The sequence below is a fragment of the Nicotiana tabacum genome, chromosome 16, assembly GCF_000715075.1.
Source record: "Nicotiana tabacum cultivar K326 chromosome 16, ASM71507v2, whole genome shotgun sequence".
Classification (NCBI taxonomy): Eukaryota; Viridiplantae; Streptophyta; class Magnoliopsida; order Solanales; family Solanaceae; genus Nicotiana; species Nicotiana tabacum.
In genome coordinates this window covers 135,208,748-135,231,794 of record NC_134095.1, presented here as the reverse complement: position 1 = coordinate 135,231,794, position 23,047 = coordinate 135,208,748, and the positions used below count along the sequence as shown (strand labels likewise).

The following is a 23,047-nucleotide window of genomic DNA, read 5'->3' as shown; positions in this document are numbered from 1 at the left end:
AAGAGAAAATAAAAAAACTAAATCGTGAAGAGTCTCAAAAGTCATCACGCTCTAGAACAAAAATACTCTTAGTTTTCGCAGTAAGCTTTTCTTGCCGTAACATCAAATGAAATGAGAAACTTGACCAACTACACTTAACTCCATAGGTTTTAAAAGCAGTGGTTGTAAGAAAATAAATTTTGAAATAGGAGTTGTCAACTATGTTGTTGCTAGTTCTTTTAAAATATGTACAATATGGATTAGGTCGGTTAAAACTTAAAAATATGGGTCATTTTTTGTTATGATGTGAAATCACATGTATTTTCTTGTAATTTAGATTTTTTCGTAGGAAAGAATAACGAAATTTTAATTAATTTTGAAATTATAGCTAATTTTCAATTAGCAATAAATCAAGCTAATTTTGAATTTCTTCATTAATTTTATTAGGTAAATCTCATGAATTTATTCTTTTAGTTTTTCATCATATCTACCTTGGGACCTAATTAATTCAAATAAAGCCTCCCTAAACTTGAACCTGAGATTTGTCCAACCTAATGCACATACTTCCTCCGGTCCAAAATAAATGATTTTTTGACCTTTTTCTTGTGGTCCAAAATAAGTAATTTTTTCAAATTTCAAGAATTAATTAATTTTTTTTTTCCTACATTGTACTTGGAGTAAATAGTGTTGGAATATGTGTTAGGAGTATTTATGTGAGATAGTAAAGATTAATATAGTCAATTTCATTACTAACTAATGCTAAAAAATAAATTTATTAATCTGTAAGGTATTATCAAATAAGGACAGTGGAGTTAGGTAATCTGTCCCTCTGTTCTAACGAAATCCGAAAAGGACCATTTTCTATTAGCCAATTACCAAAATCAGATCGAAGTCTTCCCTTATAAAACTTCAAAACTCATATTTGACCCTCTTTTCCTCTTTCCCTCTTTCCCTATCTATGTTTCTTCATATACACCATTTTTCCATTTACTGAAATCTTTGGTCATGTCTTGTTCAATATTTATGCTCTTTTTGGCTCTATTTATATCAACCTTAGAACAATCGGTTTCTATTTCAGCTGGATCTCAGCGTGCAATTCTTAGGGCAATTAGCAATAATCAAGATAGTGAAAAACCTGATTTTGGTGTTGAATTGAACGCCACCAACTTCGATACAGTGCTCAAAGACACTCCTGCCCCTTATGCTATTGTTGAATTCTTTGCTCACTGGTCAGTTTACTGATTTTTTTGGAGAATTGATAGTTTTTTGGCTGTCGCTTTATCTAACCTTGTGTTAATAACTACGCCCTTGATCCCAAGCTAGTTTTATTTATTATAACCGTGGTGTCATGGCCAACTAGTAGGGATACCAGGTAACTCTGTCCATCAGAATCGAACATTTAAGTTATATACATTGAGTGACAGTGTAAGGATCTTTTTACACCATCGCTGTAATTTTGACCTGTTATATTTGGTTACTTACCATTTAATCTAGTTTATCAATCAATGCTATTAATTAGAGTTACCTACAATTACCTTTTAAGTAACCTAATTGTATAGATATTTTGTACATTGTTAGTGCATAGAACTTATACACTCATTGGAATGAAGTCGGCTAGCTTCTTTTGCCCTAGAAGGGGCTTGAGCCCTTATCTCACATGGTTTTCGTTCCTCAACCCCGAGCTACACCTTGAAGAACACATCAACCCTGAGCTAGTTGTTGTGGTTGACTATATGAATTTTTGTATCCAGTCAGCTCCATAGGGGCTACTTCATTCACAGAATAGTTAATGGTACAACAATTTCATTCAAATAAATCTCGTTGATCACAAGAATGATAACTTTGCCTCAATCCCATACTGGTTGGGGTCGGCTATATCAATAATTTGGGTATGATACCTCTACATCCATTCTGCATAGTGGAGTCCAGTTCATTCAAACTCATTTAACTCTACTCCCATTTCATCCACATAGAGGCGGATCCACGATTTAACTTGACGGGTTCAATCTTTAAACTTCTTGACACTAAACTCACTATACTTCTAAGACTATGAGTTCAGAATCTAATATTTGTTGAAATTTTGTTATATTTCACATATATATGTATGTTCTGTGGCAGAAATACTAGGTTTGGTTGAACCAGTAGCACTAAGGCTACATCCTCTACTGATTCCAAAGGAACCTTGTTAATTGGGGGAAGGAAAATTGTTGGTGCTGTGGTTTCAGCATGTCTAAATTAACAGGACCTCATAATAACTAAAAAGTTTTACTTGTTAGGAGTAAGAAAAGCGTTTGGTGGTTATTAGAATTCTGCAATTTGGTTGATTTTATGATTCATATATAGTTAGTTGTGTTCTTTTTATTCACCAAGAAACGTGTTTGCGCAATCCGGGAATTCTAATAATTGTTCATTGTGTATTCTAGTTCTTCTTTTGCTTGGTTATGTAATATGTTATACTCTACTTGATGTGGAATTCATATCAACATTCTAGAGGAGTAAGAAAAGATTAGCAAATTTAACACCACCATAACTTTGAGAAAAAGTAATATGTTGCCTACTTGTTTTACTGGTGTGTGTTTACCAATACTTTGATCAACTTCTCCATGTTGTTCAAGTTCTATCTTAAATTTGTAAACATATTATTTTGTACCGAGTTTGCATCCATGTGATTCTCACTTGAAGCTCTTTTATTGGTATCGTAGGTGCCCTGCTTGTAGAAATTATAAGGTATGAATCTGCTACTTATTACTCCCTCTGTTCCACTTTTATATGACACAATTACTATTTCGAGAATCAAATGAGTTTTTTTTTACTACGTGTTTGCAAATATTTTTTTAAATATTTTGAATTGTAACCTATAGTAATTTTTACGTAGTTTCTAAATATGTAAAATTTTATTTCAAAAAAATTGAAGATCCTATGTCCCAATTCACACAAAATATTAGTTGGTTTGACCCTCACACTCCAAATTATGCCACATAAAGTGGAACAGAGAGAGTGTATGAACTTCCATTGTAATATTTCTAATGGATGAGGCAATACTTTTGCAGCCACATTATGAAAAGGTTGCAAAACTCTTCAATGGGGCAGATGCTAGTCATCCAGGAATCATATTAATGTCAAGGGTAGACTGTGCATTGACGGTATTACTCTATGCTTTATTTATGCTTCTCAAAATTACTTTGATCCTCTATTGTTACATAATCGCCTCGTTTGAGTGCACATTTGTCAATAGTCAGTAACTGTATTTTGAACGTTTTTCCCTTTTTCCTGGTGGTTTCTGGGATTTATGAAAAGCGTTCATCTTTCTTAGATGTTCATTTTCCCAAATTTATAGTTGTTTTCAATTAACTACAATCCATGGATTATGTTTTCTCCTGCCCTCTCATTCGCCATTTGGAATGTTTGAAAATTATAATATAATTGCAGGGGGAGGGGCTCGATACTATAAAGCAGCGATGGGACACGTGGGAAGTTCAAATCAGCCTAACCGTATAAAGGCATGTGACCGGGCACGTGACATCTCAATCTTTACTAATAAGACCAACCAGTTTTATAACACAAAGAAAGTGGGCTCAGATTCATTGGCCCAAATAATCTCTGAAGAAAGGGCCTTTAAAAAGCCCATGTCAAATCACAGAACAGACCCTTTTAATGAGGAGATAAAGGCCCTGCAGTTTGACTATTCAGTGGGAAAACAAATAACAACTGTGACGGAGGAACTCAAGGAAAACATTTACAATGACAGTTCAGAGGAAGAAAAAGAAAAGAAGGAAGAAGACGAAGAAGAAGGAAAACAACAAGAAGATTTGATTGAGGATAATGCCTTGATAATTATTGCTGAGAATGAAAGGAAAGAAGATGATCAACAGGAATTCAATAACATGCACATACAGACAGCAGAAACAGATGGGTATGTGGATTGGGCAATTGAAGAAGTCGAGCCTTTAAACCATCACAACTTAGAGTCAGAAGAAGACCTGGAATTAGAAACATCAATATGGGTGCATCAGAACATCATCAAGTTGAGCAAAGAATTTGGGGTGGAATTTAGTGGGTGCGAGAGAGAAGCCTTAGAATTGTTTATGAAAATTGATAGTAGAAGACAAACAAACAAAGGGGGAGAAGTGTCTATGGTATGCCAAACACCTAAGAAAAAAGGATTCAAAGAGCTGAAGGGATTGGATATTGGAAGTAATTTCAAGAGTAATGGAACTAGAAGCAGGGGGTAGTTTTATTAGTCATAATCAATGATAGTGAATATATTATCATGGAATGTGAGGGGACTGAATAGAGTTAGGAAAATAAGGGCAATTAAAAGTCAGTTGATAAGTTGGAAGGCAGGGATTGTTTGTTTACAAGAATCCAAAATAGAAGGGGATATTAGGGAACTAGTCAGAGAGATATGGGACAGTAGATGGGTAAATTTTGAACAACCGGAGGCTAGTGGGACCAGGGGGTATTGTAGTAATGTGGGATGGAAGAATATGGAAGGGGGAAGTTTGTTGTACTGGAGCTCACACAATTACTTGTAAATTCTCAAGTAAGATTCAGGAATATACATGGCATCTTTCAGCTATGTATGCTCCTAATGACAGGAGAAAGAGGGAGGAAGTTTGGTGGGAATTGGCAGGGGCAAGAGGGCTATTCAATGGACCATGGGTGGTATGTGAGGACTTCAATGCTGTGAGGTACCCATCAGAGAAGAAGAACTGTTCCAGAATCACAAGAGCAATGATGGAATTCTCAAGCTTTATTGAAGATATGGAATTGGTAGACTTACAATTAGCAGGAGGTGATTACACCTGGAGGAAAGGGGACAAACATGTAATAGCAGCTAGATTGGATAGATTTCTGATCTCAGTTGAATGGAATGAAAACTTTAGGAACATAAAACAACAATTGATGCTGAGAGTTACATCAGATCACTCACCATTAATGCTTCAATGTGGTAGCTGGGAACCGGTAAAGTCATATTTCAAGTTTGAGAATTGGTGGTTGCAGACTGAAGGCTTCAAAGACAGAGTTGAAGATTGCTGGAAATCTTTCATCTGTGAAGGAAGGCCAGACTATATACTAGCCTTTAAACTCAAAGCTCTAAAGGCAAAGCTCAAGGAATGGAGCAAAACTATGCAAGGCAATTTAGCATTAAGGAAGGCAAGTGTTCTCAATCAACAACCGGTAAAGTCATATTTCAAGTTTGAGAATTGGTGGTTGCAGACTGAAGGCTTCAAAGACAGAGTTGAAGATTGCTGGAAATCTTTCATCTGTGAAGGAAGGCCAGACTATATACTAGCCTTTAAACTCAAAGCTCTAAAGGCAAAGCTCAAGGAATGGAGCAAAACTATGCAAGGCAATTTAGCATTAAGGAAGGCAAGTGTTCTCAATCAACTTGCAGAACTGGAAGAAGTACATGAACAAATGAGCTTGACTGAGGAGGAAATTTACACAAAAACATCTTTGTCCATGGAGTTTGAGGAGATTCAAGAAGAAATAGCATGGAGACAGAGATCAAGGGCTCTTTGGTTGAAAGAGGGAGATAGGAACACCAAGTATTTCCATAGAACAGCCAATGCACACAAGAGATATAATAACATTGATCAATTGACAGTGGAAGGGGAAACCTTACAGTGTCCTGAAGACATCAAGAGAGAGATAATCAGATTCTACAAGAAGCTGTACACAGAAGAAGAAGACTGAAGGCCAACAGGTTCCATCAGAAACAACCAAATGATCACTATAGAAGAAAACTTAATGCTGCAGAGTCCATTTGGAGAACAGAAAATATGGGACAGTGTTAAGGTATGTGCAGGTGACAAAGCACAAGGACTTGATGGATTTTCAATGGCATTCTTCAATAAATGCTGGGATGTGGTTAAAAATGATGTGGTAGCAACAGTCCAGAACTTTTATGATCAAGGAATCTTTGAAAAAAGCATGAATGCCACATTTGTGGCTTTGATTCCTAAGAAGGTAGGGGCCAAAGAATTAAGAAATTTCAGGCCAGCATATACAAGATTATTTCCAAGCTATTGACTGAGTGACTCAAAAAGGTGGTTAACAAATTGGTGGATCATCAACAAATGGCCTTCATTAGAGGCAGACAGATCATGGATGCTGTGATAATAGCCAATGAATGTATAGACACAAGGAAGATAAGCAAAGAGCCTGAGATTCTATGTAAGCTGGATATTGAGAAAGCATATGACCATTTGAATTGGAAATACCTTTTGGATACTCTGAGGAGGATGGGCTTTGGGGGAAGATGGATTAGCTGGATTAGATATTGCATTTCCACTGTAAGTTTCTCAGTGCTTATCAATGGAGAGCCAGTTGGATTTTTCACTTCATAGAGGGGGCTGAGACAAGATGATCCCCTCTCCCCTTTTTTATTCATAATTGCTATGGAAGGGCTAAATGACATGGTGAAAGTAGCTTAGACAAATAACTGGATAAGGGGCTTTAAAGTGAGTAATAGGGCTGATAGCAACATGAGGATTTCACACCTACAGTATGCTGATGACACCTTGGTTTTTTGTGAAGCTGAAAGAGAACAAGTGAAAGTGCTGAGGGTGATTTTGATTCTTTTTGAAGCTATTTCTGGGATGCACATCAACTGGCATAAAAGTTTCATTTACTCATTCAATGAGGTTATGCATCTACAAAGTCTGGTTAATATACTTGGTGGGAAGGTAGGGGAATTACCTACTGTATATCTGTGGATGCCATTGGGAGCTAAGAGCAAATCAAAAGATATTTGGAACAGTGTGCTGGAGAAATGTGAAAAGAAGCTAGCAAATTCGAAGAATCAATATCTATCTATGGGGGTAGATTGATTCTGATTAATTCTGTGCTTGATGCCATACCTACTTATATGATGTCTTTATTTCCAATTCTAGTCAATGTATTGAAAAGAATTGATATTCTAAGAAGAAACTTTCTATGGGAAGGTAACAATGAGAAAAAGAAAATCCACTTGGTTAAATGGGGAAACCTGACTACAAGCAAGAAGGCAGGGGGACTGGGAATAAAAAATTTAAAAGTACAGAACCAGAGCCTGATGATGAAGTGGCTGTGGAAATTTGCAGCAGATGAACAAACATTGTGGACAGGGGTTATTAGGGAGAAATATGGAAAGGAAGGAAATTGGACATCCAAGGCAGTGAGAAGTCCATATGGAGTCAGTTTGTGGAGATCAATCAGGAATCTATGGCCAAAAGTGATCAACAAAGCAAAGTTCAAAGTAGGAAATGGTAGGAAGATCTCTCTGTAGGAAGACAATTGGCTAGGTCAAAGGAACCTTGAAGGGGCTATTTCCTGACATACATGCTTTGAATTAGCAACCGCAAGCAACAATAGAAGAGGTTTAGGTCAGGGCTGGAATCTCACTTTCAGAAGAATGCTAAATGATTGGGAAATTGACAGAATTATCCAGTTTCATAATACTTTGGAGCAGTTCAGTGGTACCAACTCTAATCAAGATCTTATTATATGGCAAAGGAACAGGCAGGGAAAGTTTTCAATTAGGGAAGCTTACAGGGAATTCAACTTGTCCAACAATCAGGTAGGCTGCTGGCCTTGGAAGATGATATGGAAAGTTAAAATTCCATACAAGGTTGCTTGTTTTACATGGCTATTGGCAAAAGAAGCAGTGTTAACACAAGACAACCTAACCAAAAGAGGATTCCAATTGTGTTCTAAAAGTTATTTATGTGGAGAGAGGGCAAAGACAATTAGCCATCTTTTTTTGCATTGCAAATTCATCATACAGATATGGAGAATCTTCATCAGCTTAAGGGGAATTTCATGGGCAATGCCGGGAAGAATCCTTGATATTCTAGCATGCTGGAGTAAAGAGGGCACACTTTCTAGAGATAAAAAGAGATGGAGAACCGTCCCAACCTGCATATGGTGGATAATTTGGGAAGAAAGGAATCAAAAATGCTTTGAAGACAAGTTCAGTAACATCCAGAAGATAAAGATGAAATGTTTAGCTCTTTTTTATTTTTGGTGTAAAAGAAAGCTTTTGGAGGATCATGAATCCATTTAAGATGTTTTAGAATCCTTGTGAGAAGACCAAGGATTACAAGTTGTCTGTATTTTTGTTTGATCACTTTCCTTTGTAATTATGGGTGACTTCACAATTTTAGTGAAGTCTTTATATTAATATACAAATATGTTACCTTCTCAAAAAAAAATTATAATATGGAAGTTACTTTGAGGGTCATAGCCTCTATGTATGCATCTCTCTCTGAGAGGACCGGGCCCCAATCTCTATGTCTGCGTCTTTCTCTGAGAGGACCGGGCCCCACCCTCCAGGAAGAAGAGATGTGGGTCAGTTTGCAAAGACAAATGACAAGACAATTTGAAGCTATTTCGGTGGTGGTGTAGTTTTCCAAATGAGTAATATCTTTTGCCACAAGATACAAGTTTAATCAGTCGCTCCTTGTTTTTAATAAGTTAATCAGCATTTTTATGCTCTTTCCATTTGAATTGGGTAGCATGGACTCAGTCAATATTGCTTTGATTGGGATTCTTGCTTTTCAATCATTTTACATTGCCTTACTTTTTCACCTGTAGTGAATTTTTAATGGGTTTACCACTTGCTACCTCCTATTAATGCAGACACTTTTTCTTTATTATTTCTTTCTCTTGTTATTAGCCTTTTCTTTTTTCACTCTGTTAAGAGCCTTTTTTCTTAACGTATACCTACTGATTTTTTCCTCTCATTCATCTTTTTGGCAGCACAGATAAATTCTAATCTTTGTGATAAGTTCTCTGTGAAGCACTACCCGATGCTTCTATGGGGCCCTCCTAAGAAGTTTGTTGGTACTGGTTGGGATCCAAAACAAGAAAATAGTGAAATACGCTCCATTGAAAATGGACGCACAGCTGATATCTTGCTAGGCTGGATCAACAAACAACTTGGAAGGTATATATGATTTCCTTCATAAGTTTTGTAGTCACTGGTGAAGTCGTGTCCTAAATTAGCTGTCTTATGGTGTTTAAAGCTCTAAAGCTGATTGTGTCTTGTGGTAGCTACTGTCACAAAGTAACAATTTTGAGAATAAATCATTATCTTTCTCAATAATTCATCTGAGCTGCCTTCCTTTGGGTCTTTTGTGCTCTACGGGAAATTAAACTGTAATATCTTTAATAGTCATTGCCCTTTGACATAATAGAAATATTTAGTCTACTAAGGAGTGTTCCTCGAATACATGAAATAGACATGATCATAGAATTTGATGGAAGAGTGCAAGGCTGGTAAGTTACTTTTGGGTTTTACGGGTATAAAGGTAATGAATAGTTTGAAAAGTATAAAAGTCAGTTCCAGGGGGCTTCTGGTTAATGTTGTGCTAGGTGTAGAGTATAAACATTAGTCCCATAGGCTGAGGTAGCATAAAAGTCGTTCAGTTTTGGCCTGAATTGGGTTGCTCCCTCATAAACTAGCTTCGGAAGTTGTACATGCTTTTACTTATACATCGTTACTCCCACCCTCATTGGTAGTAATCACTATGCAATGGTAAAATTAGACTTGCACTCTAACAGAAGTAGAGATTCTTCCTATTCAAGAATGAAAATCTGCAAGAGCTTCTTCCTATTCAAGGATGAAAATCTGCAGAACATACTCTTTTCCATGATAAACAGCTACATAATACTATATAGGCCAAATACATATACAGATCATTAAACTTGGCCCAATTTTTTATTTTGGCACTTTAACTCAGCCTTGTTCCATTCTGGCCTTCCAACCCCATTTCTTTTGTTCCACTTTGACACAAAATTTTTTCTCCCAAGTAAAAATGCAGTGCATGCAAATACCCAGTTGCTACCCCCCCCCCCCCCAACCCAAATTTTTTTTTTTTTTTTTTACTTTTTTTTTTGTAATTTCAAATTATTATTTTTTTTCGTTTTTTCTGCCCACATCCCGGGGAAAAAAATATATTTTTAATATATTTTCAGTAATAATTATGGGTTTAACTGAAAATTTGTATGTAAAAATTATAAAAAAATAGATATAAACCCATAACATTTAAAAATATAATGAGTTCTTTTGTTCCACTTTGACACAAAAACTTTTATCCAAGGTAAAAATGCAGCACGGACAAATACCTAGCTGCTACCCCCACCCCCACCCCCCGCAATTTTTTTTGTAATTTCAAATTATTATTTTTTTCGTTTTTTCTGCCCTCCTCCCGTGGAAAAAATATTTTTATATATATATTTTCAATAATAACTACGGGTTCAACTGAACCCATAACTTTCGACGCGGAGTAAAATTTGTATGTAAAAATTTATTAAAATTGTAAAAAAAAATAGATATAAACCCGTAACTTTAAAAATATAATGGGTTCAATGTTAAAAACATTAAAATTGAATCCATAGGATTTAAATTCTGGATCCGCCTCTACGTTGGGAGTATGAAATTTGGCTTAAAAAATGGCTCTCACGCGCCTACAAGGGTGGGACAAATCACACATGGAATCTAGTCAGCTTTTGTGTCAAAGTGGAACAAAAGAAATGGGGTTGGAGGGCGAAAATGGAACAAGGCTGAGTTAAAGTGCCAAAATGAAAAATTGGGCCAAGTTTAATGGGCTGTCTATGTATTTGGCCTACTATATACTGGCTATAAAAATGATGAACTTAAGCAATAGTCAGTGAATAATTTATTTTCTTTTTGATAGATTTTTTTTCCAGTAAGGTAAAGAAAAAAAGTTCCTGGTTATTTCGTAAACCCATCAGTTGTATGCTGTTACATAAAAAATCTGTTTTCACTTTTAATTTGTTTACGTCTCCGTCTTTCACAAGTTTAATGCCTAATCAGCTATTTTCTTCATTGCATTAACCTTGAAATTTCAGCTCATATGGCTTTGATGATGGGAAGTATGAAAATGAGCATCTTCAGAAGAACTTTTCAGATCCTGCCCAGGTTAATAGGAGAGCATGATATTAAATTCTGATTTCTATTTTTGCAAATTTAAGCTGTCCATTTTATGTGTGTCTCTCACTTCTGTAAATCTTTTCTTATGAAGATCGCCACAGCTATATATGACGTTGAGGAGGCAACATCCACTGCCTTTGGCATCATTCTAGACCATAAAGTAAAAAGCTAACTCTCTCTCTCTCTCTCATGGATAACTTTGGTTTGCATGACGTAGTTCGATATATTTGGTCCTCAATTAATGCAGATGATTAGATCAGGGACACGGGCATCACTTATAAGATTCCTTCAACTCTTGGTGGCTCATCATCCTTCTAAGAGGTTAGCTCCTACATTCCAGTGTTTTGTGAATTGTAAAAGCATATCCTGCTTTTCATTGACTTGTAAAATTTGGATATTTTTGCTAGGTGCCGGAAGGGAAGTGCAAATATATTGGTAGACTTTGATAATCTGTGTCCATCAGAGATATTGTCGGTGAATAATGAGGAGGCTGACAGTTGTAGCAAAAAGGGCGAACTGGGAAATTACCAAATTTGTGGGAAAGAGGTTCCTCGTGGATATTGGGTGGGTACATAAGCTTGTTCCTTTATTGTAGCTGATGCATACTGAGCTCGTTATTCACTTGTTTATTTAGTTGAAGTTGGTCATTGCCCTACCCTGGCTTTGGAGGGGTTGATTTTATATTCTAGAGCAAGAAACTTATACTCAAGGCACAATCAATCAATCAACCACACCTCAGTCATAAACTAGCTTTCTACATCTGCAGTGCATATGATCCACCTATTTTCTTCAGGTTTTCTCTGCTTTAGTTTATTTATTAGTAGAGGGTTCCATTTGTAAATAAACTGCAAGCAATGATCTACACGATCTTGGTGCTTTTTGTTAAAATAACTCACTTAGATGTTAAAATAATAATAAACATTGTGAACTCTAGATATAATGAAACAAAATTGAAGCTTTTGAGATGAAAACTTCCTACATTTATTATTGTTATTACTCCCATAGTTCTGCTTTATGTCTCGTTTTATATGCCGTTGTTTGAAATGTTAATTCGGCTTATGTAATTATATTAGTGGTAGTGGAAGAAAATATTAAAGTAATGGTTGAGAAAATTATTTCAAAAATGAAACATGACTTCAAAGTTTTAAATTGATTTGTTAAATGAATTTAAATTCTTGAAACTTGTTAAAGTTATATTGAATTTTTTAATGAATGGAGTGAAAACATTTTGGGACGTCCATTGTGGAAAGAGTGTCATATAAATTGAGTGGGCGCATTATTTATTTATTTTTGTAAGTAGATACACTATTATTTTTAAATCCTAACATTTAACTAAGAACGCATGCATCTCAAATTATATATTTTTAAGTTCTTCCATTTGGAGTGTACTCATATCAATTGTTCATCAATCTTAGCTGAAGTTCTCTGGGAAAATTTGTACATAAATCTTAGCAGAAATTGATAGACTTCACGAAAATTTAATGACATAAGAGTTACTGGTCAATAGAAATCACGGTGAAATGACAAGGAGACTAAGTGTGAATTTTGTTGTTCTTACAACGAAAAACAAAAATAAATCCTCACGAGTGTTTAGGAAATATTTTTGTGGCTGGAAAACTAACTCATGGTAGTATTTATTATTTTCATAATCTTCTCTTGGCAATATATGACAGCTAACCTTTTTGCTTGTCCAACCGTCTCCTTTTAAGTGTTTATATTTCAGTCCTTTTATTTTGTTTTGGGGGTTGTGGGGTGTGTGTGTGGGGGGGGGGGGGGTTGGTTGGAAGGAGAGGGATTGGTGCTATATGTTGAATGAGAAATCTATTGTATATGTATAGATCGAGTTTGATTTAGTTCGTCCATCTGTGGCTGGACTAATAAACTTATTTTGTAACTTTTTCAGTAACTGTCTATTGGCTATATAAGAATGCTAGCCTTTTGATTGTCCAATCTTTTTATGTGTTTCAATTTTAAGTCCCTTTTTTCATTTCATTTCTTTTTCCTTCTGGGGTGTGGGGGTTTGGGTGGTAGATGGGGAAAGGGGATGGCTTAGTTGGATGAGATATGGTCTATGTGTAGATATCTTTGAGTTTCATTTAGCTTGTTGTATCTTAGTGGTTCTATAGCTCGTCCCCTTCCTCATCCTACTCCTAATTTTGACTTACATAAGGTCTCGCATGAGTGATATTTCTAAGCTGCATGAAATGGAGTAGTAGCAAAAGCTCTCCAAATGGACCCTAACTTTCACTATTCTGGTGGAATTCGTAAGGTGTATAGTCTTGTGCATGAAGACACCCCATCTTTATACGATAATATTAGCTTGTAGGAGATTCTGCATGTTGCTTTGCTGTGCTGTGCAATTTAAGCATTTCTGATTCGTTTATGATAATCTGTTTCATGCAGATGTATTGTCGTGGAAGCAAGAATGATACCAGAGGTTTCAGGTAATGGATCATTCATGTACTCATTATTCATATGTGAAATCATTTACAATTTCATGATTGTAGAAAATCTGTATAGATAAACAATGTAGTGAAGCAGCTAAACTCGTAGTCAGATAATTCATTATAGAGATATTAAGTTGAGGATTTGCATTCTATTGATGTCTTTAAGGTATTTTTTCGATGTTACTGTGTCAATGGCAGTATGAGTAATGGCCTAAAGGGCCAAGTGGGATCGGATAGGGTATTTGAGAGGTCGACGTCTAGGTTATTTTTATTTTTCACTTCTGGTGCTGGTTTGCATTTAAGGATGTGACCTAATACACCAAAGAACAAACCAAGAGCCCTTGAATCGACGTTCGTGAGGAGAAGAATCAGAGGACGTTCTTTGTAGATCTAGTGACATGAAGACATCCTAGATATTGTAACCCATATTGCCTCTTCATATTAAAATTTTTAATTTGTTACACTTTTCTTGTCTCAATTATTTTTTGATTCAGAATTTTGGTTTATGATGGGGAATAGTTGAATATTCCCAAATGGATCAACGTTAGAAATATTTTCCTTTCAAAGGATGCGGAATTATGAATTTGCCATTCTACTAAAAAAATCGGAAGCCTGAATGACATACATGTTGAGTTTTAAATCTTGGAGGCTTCAATTATCTAAATACGTACTGTTAAAGATGCAGGGATTCAAAAAACTTCGAGTAAATTGCAGAGAAGTTGAGGAATTGGATGTGCTTATCTTGTGGTGTAGAAATTTCATAAATTTAAAACAGTGTAATCAATAGGTGGACCGCAGAACTTAATGCCTGTATTCTACAAAACACTTTGCTTCTTTGATAGCATTAATGTCTTGGGAGTGAAGTTTGCACCAGCAAAAGTTATGGTCTAGGTTTTTGTTTGATGGGGAGACTATGAGGGCTTGAAAGTAAACAAACTTAGGTGGGTTTGGACTATGTTGCGTGGACTCTTCAAAATCCCGGCCGCACCCATGTCGGCACGTCATGGGTGTGGGATCCATACCGGGTTTGGTCAACTCTTTCCCCCTCCTCCCCCCCTCTCTCTCTCTATATACACACTCGCTTTTCTATTACGCGAGATATCTTATGAATAAAAATTGGTGTTTATAAAGAATTAAAGTTTTATTATTAGTTTTAGTTCAATAACTTTAACTAACTGAAATATATACTTTGTATGTCGTAATATACATTTATTAGCCGTATCCCAGCACCCATATCCGCATTCGGACTCCCAAATCCTAAAATTTATGTGATGAGGAATCTGACCTCTAGACCCGCACCCGGATTGGATACCCGCACCCGAGTCTGAGCAACATAGCAGTTTGTTTGTAGAACCAGGAAATGAGGGGTGGGGGGCTTATAAAACTATGCTGGCAGTGAAGGATTGATTAATGCTCCTGCAGCCACACACATAAATCAGCAACTCAAGATAGTGGTTCAAATTTATTTCAGTTCACTGCTAAATGCCTTTGCTATAACGATACAGTAGCAGAGGTAGTGGATGTCAAAAGTTAATCACGTGATTTTACAAACTTACAATGTTAATTTTCTTTGCCAGTTTTCTTAGCCACATGTTTACCTTTTGCAGTTGCGGTTTATGGGTGTTGTTACACTCACTCTCTATCAGAGTTGAGGATGGAGAAAGTAACATGGCATTCAGAACTACATGTGATTTTATACACAACTTTTTCATCTGTGAGGAATGTAGGCAACACTTTTATGACATGTGTTCAAGGTAAAATGTCAACGAGGCTCTTTCTGTTTCTCAACTTAAACTTTCTGAACATTGTCTTTTTGTTATTGACCATCAAAGTCTGGTCATTTAACTGTTGTATTTTAAACGTTTGCAATTCCAGTGTATCTAATCCATTCAAGAAAGCGCGTGATTATGCACTTTGGTTATGGAGAGCTCACAACAAAGTTAATGAGAGACTAATGAAAGATGAAGCATCACTAGGAACAGGTGATCCTGAGTTTCCAAAAGTTATTTGGCCTTCAAAACAGCTTTGTCCGTCGTGCTATCTTAACCCAGGTGAAAAGAGCAAAGAAAATAGTAAGATCGAATGGAATGAGGATGAGGTCTTTAAGTTTCTGGTTAGTTACTATGGGAAAGAGCTAGTGAATCTCTACAAGGAGAAAGAACTGCAAGCAGTTGGTGGGACTGAGAAAACGGTTAATGAAGAGTTGGTGGCCTCAACAAATGCAGTGGTGGTTCCACTTGGAGCTGCATTGGCAATCGCAGTTGCTAGCTGTGCATTTGGAGCGCTCGCTTGCTTTTGGCGTTCTCAGCAAAAGAATCGGAAGTATAAATATCTACACTCTTTGAAGAATATATGACTATTAATAATGACATCACTCAAGTAGGTATAGAAAAACCAATATAATTTAAAAACAAAAATTGAAACGCAGAAAGAACTTAAAAGAAGATCGAGATTGTTGGAGGTTGACATTCTTGCTGTCTTATTTATTTCTCTTACATGAAACATTTCAGACCAAGAAGAAGCTGGAACTGAGTATGTTAAACGAGATAGATCTACACATGGATGTATGTATAATTCAGAAGCAAGTCAAACGATGCTCAAAATAGGAAACAAATTGAGAGGGATTCTAATGAGACTCTCCACTGCTAGAGATTTTTCATACATCTTTTTCATGTACCAGTTCTCCTATTTTCACAAATGGAGTGTACAGATTTACGTTTAAATTGTAACTGAGCAAGATGATGTTTTGAGAGCCTGTAGTTTTCTGCCCCAGCTATTCTTTCCATTTGGTCTTGGATTCTTGATTTTACAAGTGGAGAGATATTTGTAACAGTATAAAATATGCTAGTCTCTTTCAGAAAGCGGTGGATCTAGAGTTTAAATGTTACGGGTTCTGAGTTGAGATAGTAGGTTCTGAAATGTATATCTAACTATATATATATATATTCTTGTTTTTCCCTTGGAATGATTACAAAGTCTAAACTATAGTGGGCTACCTTACATTTCATCCTTCCATTTGTGCATGTATGAATTAACTGAACATGAATTCTTATTGCAGAGTTTTAAAAGGCGCGAGCGTATGGCGAGTCATTTTACATATGCCTCAGCGAGGCATAAGCCCCGAGGCACAGGGCATAAGCCCCATGAGTATTTAATTTTTAATATTTCATAAAATAATATAATTACAGTAAATATTTATAAATAGGTAAAGTTGCATTAAAATTGAAGAAAACTATAAATATATGGAAAATATATAGATGTGCTTCATCCCCACAAAAAACTAGTCAAAACAACAAATAACTTGAGTGGAAAAGAATAAAGTTTTCTACATGGAGGAACAAAAAGGATGACTAACCTGCAATTTGAACTTTGAACTTGCTGCTATGAAGGAGAATAAAGTTCTCTTTGTGTTTGCGAAAAAAAAGACTATTTGTTGCTTTTGGGAGATAGTAGCAGACTAGGAGACAAGATAGAGAATTGGGAAAGACCACAAATTAGGGCTCCTATCAATAAAAAAGGTCTTGACTTTTAAATTTTGATATTTCAGTTCCTTTTTAAAACTTTTGAGTAATTACAAGCTGATTTTTGAGAATTGGGTATTATATGAAAAACTTATTCAGCAAATTTTATTTTAATTTGTAAAAGACTCTGGGGCGTACACCTCACTACAAAAACGTGCCTCAAACGCTCGGGCATACGCCCCGAATTGCTGGGCGTACGCCTCTTGAGACTTTCGCCTCACACCACCGCCTCGGAGCATTTTTGGTGCGCATCGCCCCAGGGCTCGCCCCGAAAACGCTTTTTAAAACACTGCTTATTGGTGACATAAAAACAACTTATTAACTGTCATAATCGATTTCCAAAGATTTCTCAACTTCGTGTCATTCGAAATTATTAAGGTTGTACTCTTGTAGATGTACGCTAGCATTAACTGGATTTGATATAAACAAATTCACATATAATTTAAGAAGTTGTCTACTTTCATGATGTCTATTTACATGTTTCAAACTCTTAGAAAGATATGGAATCAAGAAGAGATAGGAGAAATAGTTTCGCTTTAATTTCAGTTTTGATGGTCTGAGAAACATTCCTTCAACTTTCAAATACCGATTCCCAACTTCATATACTCCTCACTAAAGGAATGAGGTTTACTTTTCATCACTGTAAAGGGCATTTGATCTTTATAACAAGCACAACCTTTAAGGTTTTAATATTTGGCTTTTCCAAAGGATTTGAGGTTATCTACCATGGGTAAAAACTTGCGTGCATCCGATATTTACACCAAATTATACCACTTTACCATGGCTAAGTTATCATTGAGATGAAAATGTGTATTAATTAACTACAATATGATTTAGCAATAAGAGTGTATGCGGAGACGTATGTTATGTATATATTGGTTTCGTGTAAACACCAGTACAACATACAAATGTTTACCATCTTCCAAGTTGGGCTGACAAACTTTATCCAACAATACAACTCCGACCTCATATCAGTACTAAAAGTAACAACTTTTTGCCAGTTTTTGTATTACTTCAACGTGTTCAATTGTTCATATACATAACTGTACAAAGATTTTTCTCTGACTAATTCAGACCTTCAGATATCTCTAGTTGTAAAAATGGATATCATGCCTTCTTTTTTTTATCTCTTTGAGTCCTTTTTTTACCTTTATGCTTCTATTTCGAATATCCCTTCACTGAATTTCGTCGATATATAACATCTTGTCTATTCATCATCCTTCACAAATTTGACGCAGCAACTCCTGCAGCATAATAGTCATTGCAGCAAGAGAGAGTAATAACAGTAGAGTAAATGAAGATCGACATGTGCTGTGAGATGTATGTCCGAAGAATGAACTTTCTTTTTGGTTCAACAGTGAAAACCATTCATTGGATAGCAATTACAGGAGGCTCCTGCTGCAGAGTCACCAAGTTAGCTTCTTCACGGGGTGAGGAGATGGGCAAAGTAGCCTGTAGTGAAGGTCAAACAAATAATGTAATACTTAGGAGGAGCAAAGTATGTTAAGGTGAAACATAAAAATAAAAAATATGATTTCGCAAACCTGTTGGTGTTGCCGGTGGTGGCAAGAGGTCAATGCTTTCATTATGATGTAGACGGGCAGAACAATGCCTGAAACTCTTAGCAGTAGAAGCTGCAAGCAATGCATAACAACTGAGAAGATATTCTGTATTATAGCATACTTACATTCCCATTTTCCCTACTCAACTACCTTACCAGAACCAATGGAAGTGAGTAATCCCCTGCTTGATTGACTACAACGGGAAGAGCATGACGTATGACAAGCAGCAGCATAAACTATCAAGAAAAAGTGGAAAAGAAAAAGTTAGAATGAGCCATATAAAATAGGAAATTGCTAAACCTGGTTCCCCAGAGTACAAAGAACTACTTCCAGATTCCAAAATGGGTAAGTGATGTTATTTTACATATCAGAAATTATGCTATTACTTGTTTGATTTGTTCTCCAACTGAGCACAGAATCTAGTGAACGTTGTACATTTTCATGTTTTCCGGAGTGATCACTTTGTGTCGCATATCAATCTAATTACATTCCTGTTCGGCTATTTGTTGCTCACAGGATAATTATTATAGCTCACATTCCCTGTTATGCACATATTCATGTGTGTGTGTGTAGAGAGAGAGAGAGAAAGAGGGAGAGAGAGATTACTATTATGGCAAGTACACGACAACACATCATGCTTCTTGATGTAGAAACTGCATCTTCCTCAGAGTCGGCACTAATGAGATTGTGATCAGTTGAAACCACCGCTATCACACGTTGATTATTCAAGTTCCTTCTGACAATTCGCCAATTCCCCCTAACAGAAACACCATATACATTCTCAAGTGAGCTAATGAGAAAAGCAACAGGAAATGCGACGCTAGGATATTCAAATTTCCAATATGTATATTTACTATATTTCGGAAAAGCATGACAGAAGAAAAGATACCTTAAATTCATTGGGATGCCACCAAGGCGAAAAATAGAGGGTGGTGCTGTGTAACCCGGCCTAAAAGGCTACTTGACACAAATGCAAAAATAAGTAAATAAGCAATCAACACTAACTGAATCAATCAAGCACATTCTAAATGAACCCAAATAATCAAACAAGAAATACTAATGATCATTTGATGCAGCAAAAGTGGTCGTGTTGCTGCAAATCATGTTTAACCTTTAAGATAGACAAAGAAAATTAGAAACATATCTGACCTGGTGGCAGATCTCACAAATGGTATCACCCTTCTCATTACACCACCTTTGCACGCACCTCCGATGTGCATACTGGAAGAAAAGAAACAATCCAAAAACAGTTGTAAGAACACGTTTAAGTAGAAAATAATGTTAGTAACATTGATGGAAGGAGAAGATAATAATGCATTTAGGAAAGGACGGAGCAGCCAGAGTAAGACTATCAAGTTTAAATCTAAAATGACTTTGAGTAGTATATTAGCACCATACAGGAATCAGACATCCTAATATATTTAACAGAATAAGGCTTAGGACATTGTAACTTCCCTTTTCTTTCCCCTCTCCCAAAGTTTACTGTGTTTCAATATCAAACATCAAATTTCATGAAGAGAAACTAATCAGCCGAGAGCACGGTAACAGATCACTGTGCGAACCTAATCATGTAATTCCAGTAGTAAATCTAACTTGTCCACTTGTGTCAGCTTTACCATTCACAAAAGGTTTCTGGCAAGATATTGATAAACTTTAATGGAAATTACATAAGGTTGATGCTATTTCGAACTCGGAGAAACATAGAGAAACATGGGACAATTATGCGGGAACAAGAAGATGCGTGAATCAGCACACATGTGGACCCATTTGGCCAATCAAAGCCAAAAATGCACCATGTCACTTCTATTAAACATCTAGACATGCAAAACTAGTTGAGAGCTCAAATGCATGCTTGTTCTACTCGTACACCAATCCCGACAATTAGAAGGTTCAAGTCTCTTAAATATCTTCGTTTCTACTTGCTCCACCTCGTCTACTACAAGGAGCCAGGAAAAAAAAAATGCAAACTCCACCCCCAGGGGACTGCGGCGCAGAAAGCAGAAGAAGGTAAACGAAGAGCAATTTCAAAGCATTTTCAATATCGTTCCACCTTACACCAAAATCTATACAGGTTCTGGACCTTCAAAGCAAAACAATGAGGACAAAGGTAGGACTCAGCATCTTCAATATTTAAGGTGGACAGTTAGATTTTAGCAATAATAAGCTGGTTCAAGGGCTAAACAGAGAAGGAAGAAACGGAAGAGGAACCCAGAGGAGCCAACTTTCAAGTCTAGACGTATCAACAAATACAATGTTTGGAAGCAGTAATATAGTTATATAAGCGCACTCAATCACATTTGTAAACAAATTCTTTGAGAAGCAAGAACGAATATGAAGTAGCATATCCTCCATACATGGCCATATTCACTCTATGGCAAAATCTCTTGGTACTCAAAATACTTGATGGTTCGTCTGAATTTAAATATGCTTGTGAAAGCAAACCTATCGCGCCCATCCGAAACAGAAATATTCTTTAGTAGGAAGAAAAGATAAACTATGATTTGCATGCCTAATTCATATTTGATTCTGAGAAAAAAAAATACCAAATTTTACACTAATCTGTCAGAAGCAAAAGCATATCAAAAGACTAAAACATCAATTAATAACATCTTTATATACTCTAACTGAAAAAACAATAACATGACAGACAAAGGTCCACAAACCTTCAAGCTACCACAGCAAGAACAAGGAGTCTCCATATTTGAATCCATATCCTCATCTTGGCATATCCTACATTCTACCATTTTCCCTGCAGTCAAAACAGCAGCAGAATCTTGGGACGAGCAATTCGCTGTCACATCATTGATTGTCCATAATGCTAACTGATTCTGATTCCTGCTCTCAATTGCAGCCTCTAAAGTTGATTCTGTCAGCAATCGATCAACCAGGAAAACAAAGTGATCCCCCATCCTCTGGTGATATGTATAAGACGGAAACTTATGCCTTCAACAATCTCAATCTATTCTCCAACTGAATGGTCTGAAATTAGAACACAACAAGTTGTTTCTAAAGAATTATCAAAAAGCCAACAGATTATATAAACAGCAGCACTATCAAATAAAGGCAAGAGTCATACAAGAATACCAAATATTTATTTAAGAATCATAACAGCTGATTAGTTTCATCTGTATAAACTACAAGGAAACAAGCACTACGAAATGAAGGAGGAAAAAGAGGAAGACTTTAACTTAATAGAATGAGACAACTTTAACAAACGACAATATAAGCTCTTAGCATATAGAAACCTCAAATGGGGACAAAAACACCACATACACAGCGATCCAAGAAAATGACCAAAAAATAAAATAAAGAAAATCCCTGAATTAACATTGCATAAAAGGACACAGAAACAAAACTAAATGTAGAAAAGATTGAAACTTTGGGCAAACCCCAGATGAAAAAAAGAAGCTTTTAAAGCAATACCAAAACAAAGTAAGGAGAAAAAAAGGAAATAAGAGAGAATGAAGAAAACCCCAGATGCCAAAAAGTGATCTTTAGCATATATACCAGGTTTTTTAACCCAAAAAAACATCAAATAAAAAAGGGAATTCAAAAGAATATACAGAGAAATGAAAGGAAAACAAGAAAGAGAGGAAAAAAGAAGAGAGAAACTTACAAGAAAGGGAGTGTATATCTTCAAGCTAAGAGATCAGCACTCAAATTCAAGAATTACAGAAGAAAGCAAATTAAATAGGAACAGGAGATACAGTATGGTATTTATACTCAAAGATGAAGCCTTACAAAGACAAAATTTGAAAGAGACCCTCTATAGAGAATAACAATTACAGTATTAGTAAAATATTTTCAGGTTTATAGCCATTCAAATTAAAAAGGGGTCTCTTTTTCTCTAGTTTCTTTTTTTCATGCTACTCCACAGTAATGAATGCTCGCTGAAGCGCCAAAAATGTGCTTGAACTATTCGAAATAGCTCAAAAATATTTTTCGTTTGTTTTTGGTGCCAAAAATATCTCTGCCGTTTATGTTTTGAACTACAAATATCCCTAAACCGTTAGTCTTGCCATTGAAGCTGACATGACAGTCCAACTAGGTTAAATTTGCTTACATGGCCATCCACCTAAGCAATCTAGCATGACAAAACTATTTTTTCAGAAAAATTATTTTTCCGAATTTTTTTATTAAAATACAAAATCAACATTTATTTCGAAAAAAGTAAAAAATATTCAGAAAAATTATTTATTTCGATTTTTTTTAATTAAAATACAAAATCAACACTTATTCCGAATATAGTAAAAAAATTCCAATTTTTTTTTTCTTGATTGAGATTTATGATTTGATTAAAAAACTCCATTGTTCTCTTTTATGAATTTATGATTAGTTTGATCTAAATTTTTAGATACTTATCAGTTATAGCTTCACAAAAGGCACACCTCTACTGTAAGTATCAATTGGTTCATCCGAAGTTCTTATAATTTTTGGAGTTTTTCCGAAATTTAACTTTAAGTGAAATTTAAAATTTTTACGGTCGAATACTTATTCCGAAAAAAGTAAAAAATTTCCGGAACAATATATTAAAGCACGCTCCAAAATAATTTATTTTGTATATTATATATAATATTTTAATAAATAAATAATTTT

At 35.7% G+C, this 23,047-nt stretch overlaps 2 protein-coding genes across 4 annotated transcripts; one reads left to right on the top strand and one right to left on the bottom strand.

Moving 5' to 3' along the window:
- Nucleotides 1-870: 870 nt before the first annotated feature.
- Nucleotides 871-16,137, top strand: LOC107788542 (sulfhydryl oxidase 2). 2 transcript variants are annotated; one of them, XM_016610220.2, is made up of 12 exons: nt 872-1,208; nt 2,682-2,706; nt 3,030-3,122; nt 8,730-8,911; nt 10,840-10,909; nt 11,013-11,081; nt 11,169-11,242; nt 11,329-11,485; nt 13,325-13,365; nt 14,976-15,122; nt 15,244-15,690; nt 15,879-16,137. In XM_016610220.2, exons 1-12 carry the CDS (start codon nt 985-987, stop codon nt 15,898-15,900), a joined length of 1,551 nt encoding a protein of 516 aa, XP_016465706.2. In that variant the 5' UTR covers nt 872-984; the 3' UTR covers nt 15,901-16,137. The 2 variants fall into 2 exon arrangements, with proteins under 2 accessions (XP_016465704.2, XP_016465706.2); XM_016610218.2 differs by lacking the exon at nt 15,879-16,137 and having other exon boundaries at nt 871-1,208; nt 15,244-15,864.
- A 1,725-nt stretch (nt 16,138-17,862) lies between these two features.
- Nucleotides 17,863-22,300, bottom strand: LOC107788541 (uncharacterized). 2 transcript variants are annotated; one of them, XM_016610216.2, is made up of 8 exons: nt 22,068-22,300; nt 21,115-21,430; nt 19,601-19,672; nt 19,341-19,408; nt 19,058-19,208; nt 18,607-18,687; nt 18,434-18,523; nt 17,863-18,341 (listed from the first exon to the last, which is right to left on the bottom strand). In XM_016610216.2, exons 2-8 carry the CDS (start codon nt 21,358-21,360, stop codon nt 18,258-18,260), a joined length of 792 nt encoding a protein of 263 aa, XP_016465702.1. In that variant the 5' UTR covers nt 21,361-21,430; nt 22,068-22,300; the 3' UTR covers nt 17,863-18,257. The 2 variants fall into 2 exon arrangements, with proteins under 2 accessions (XP_016465702.1, XP_016465703.1); XM_016610217.2 differs by lacking the exon at nt 22,068-22,300 and adding an exon at nt 21,528-21,660.
- Between the last annotated feature and the right edge of the window lie 747 nt (nt 22,301-23,047).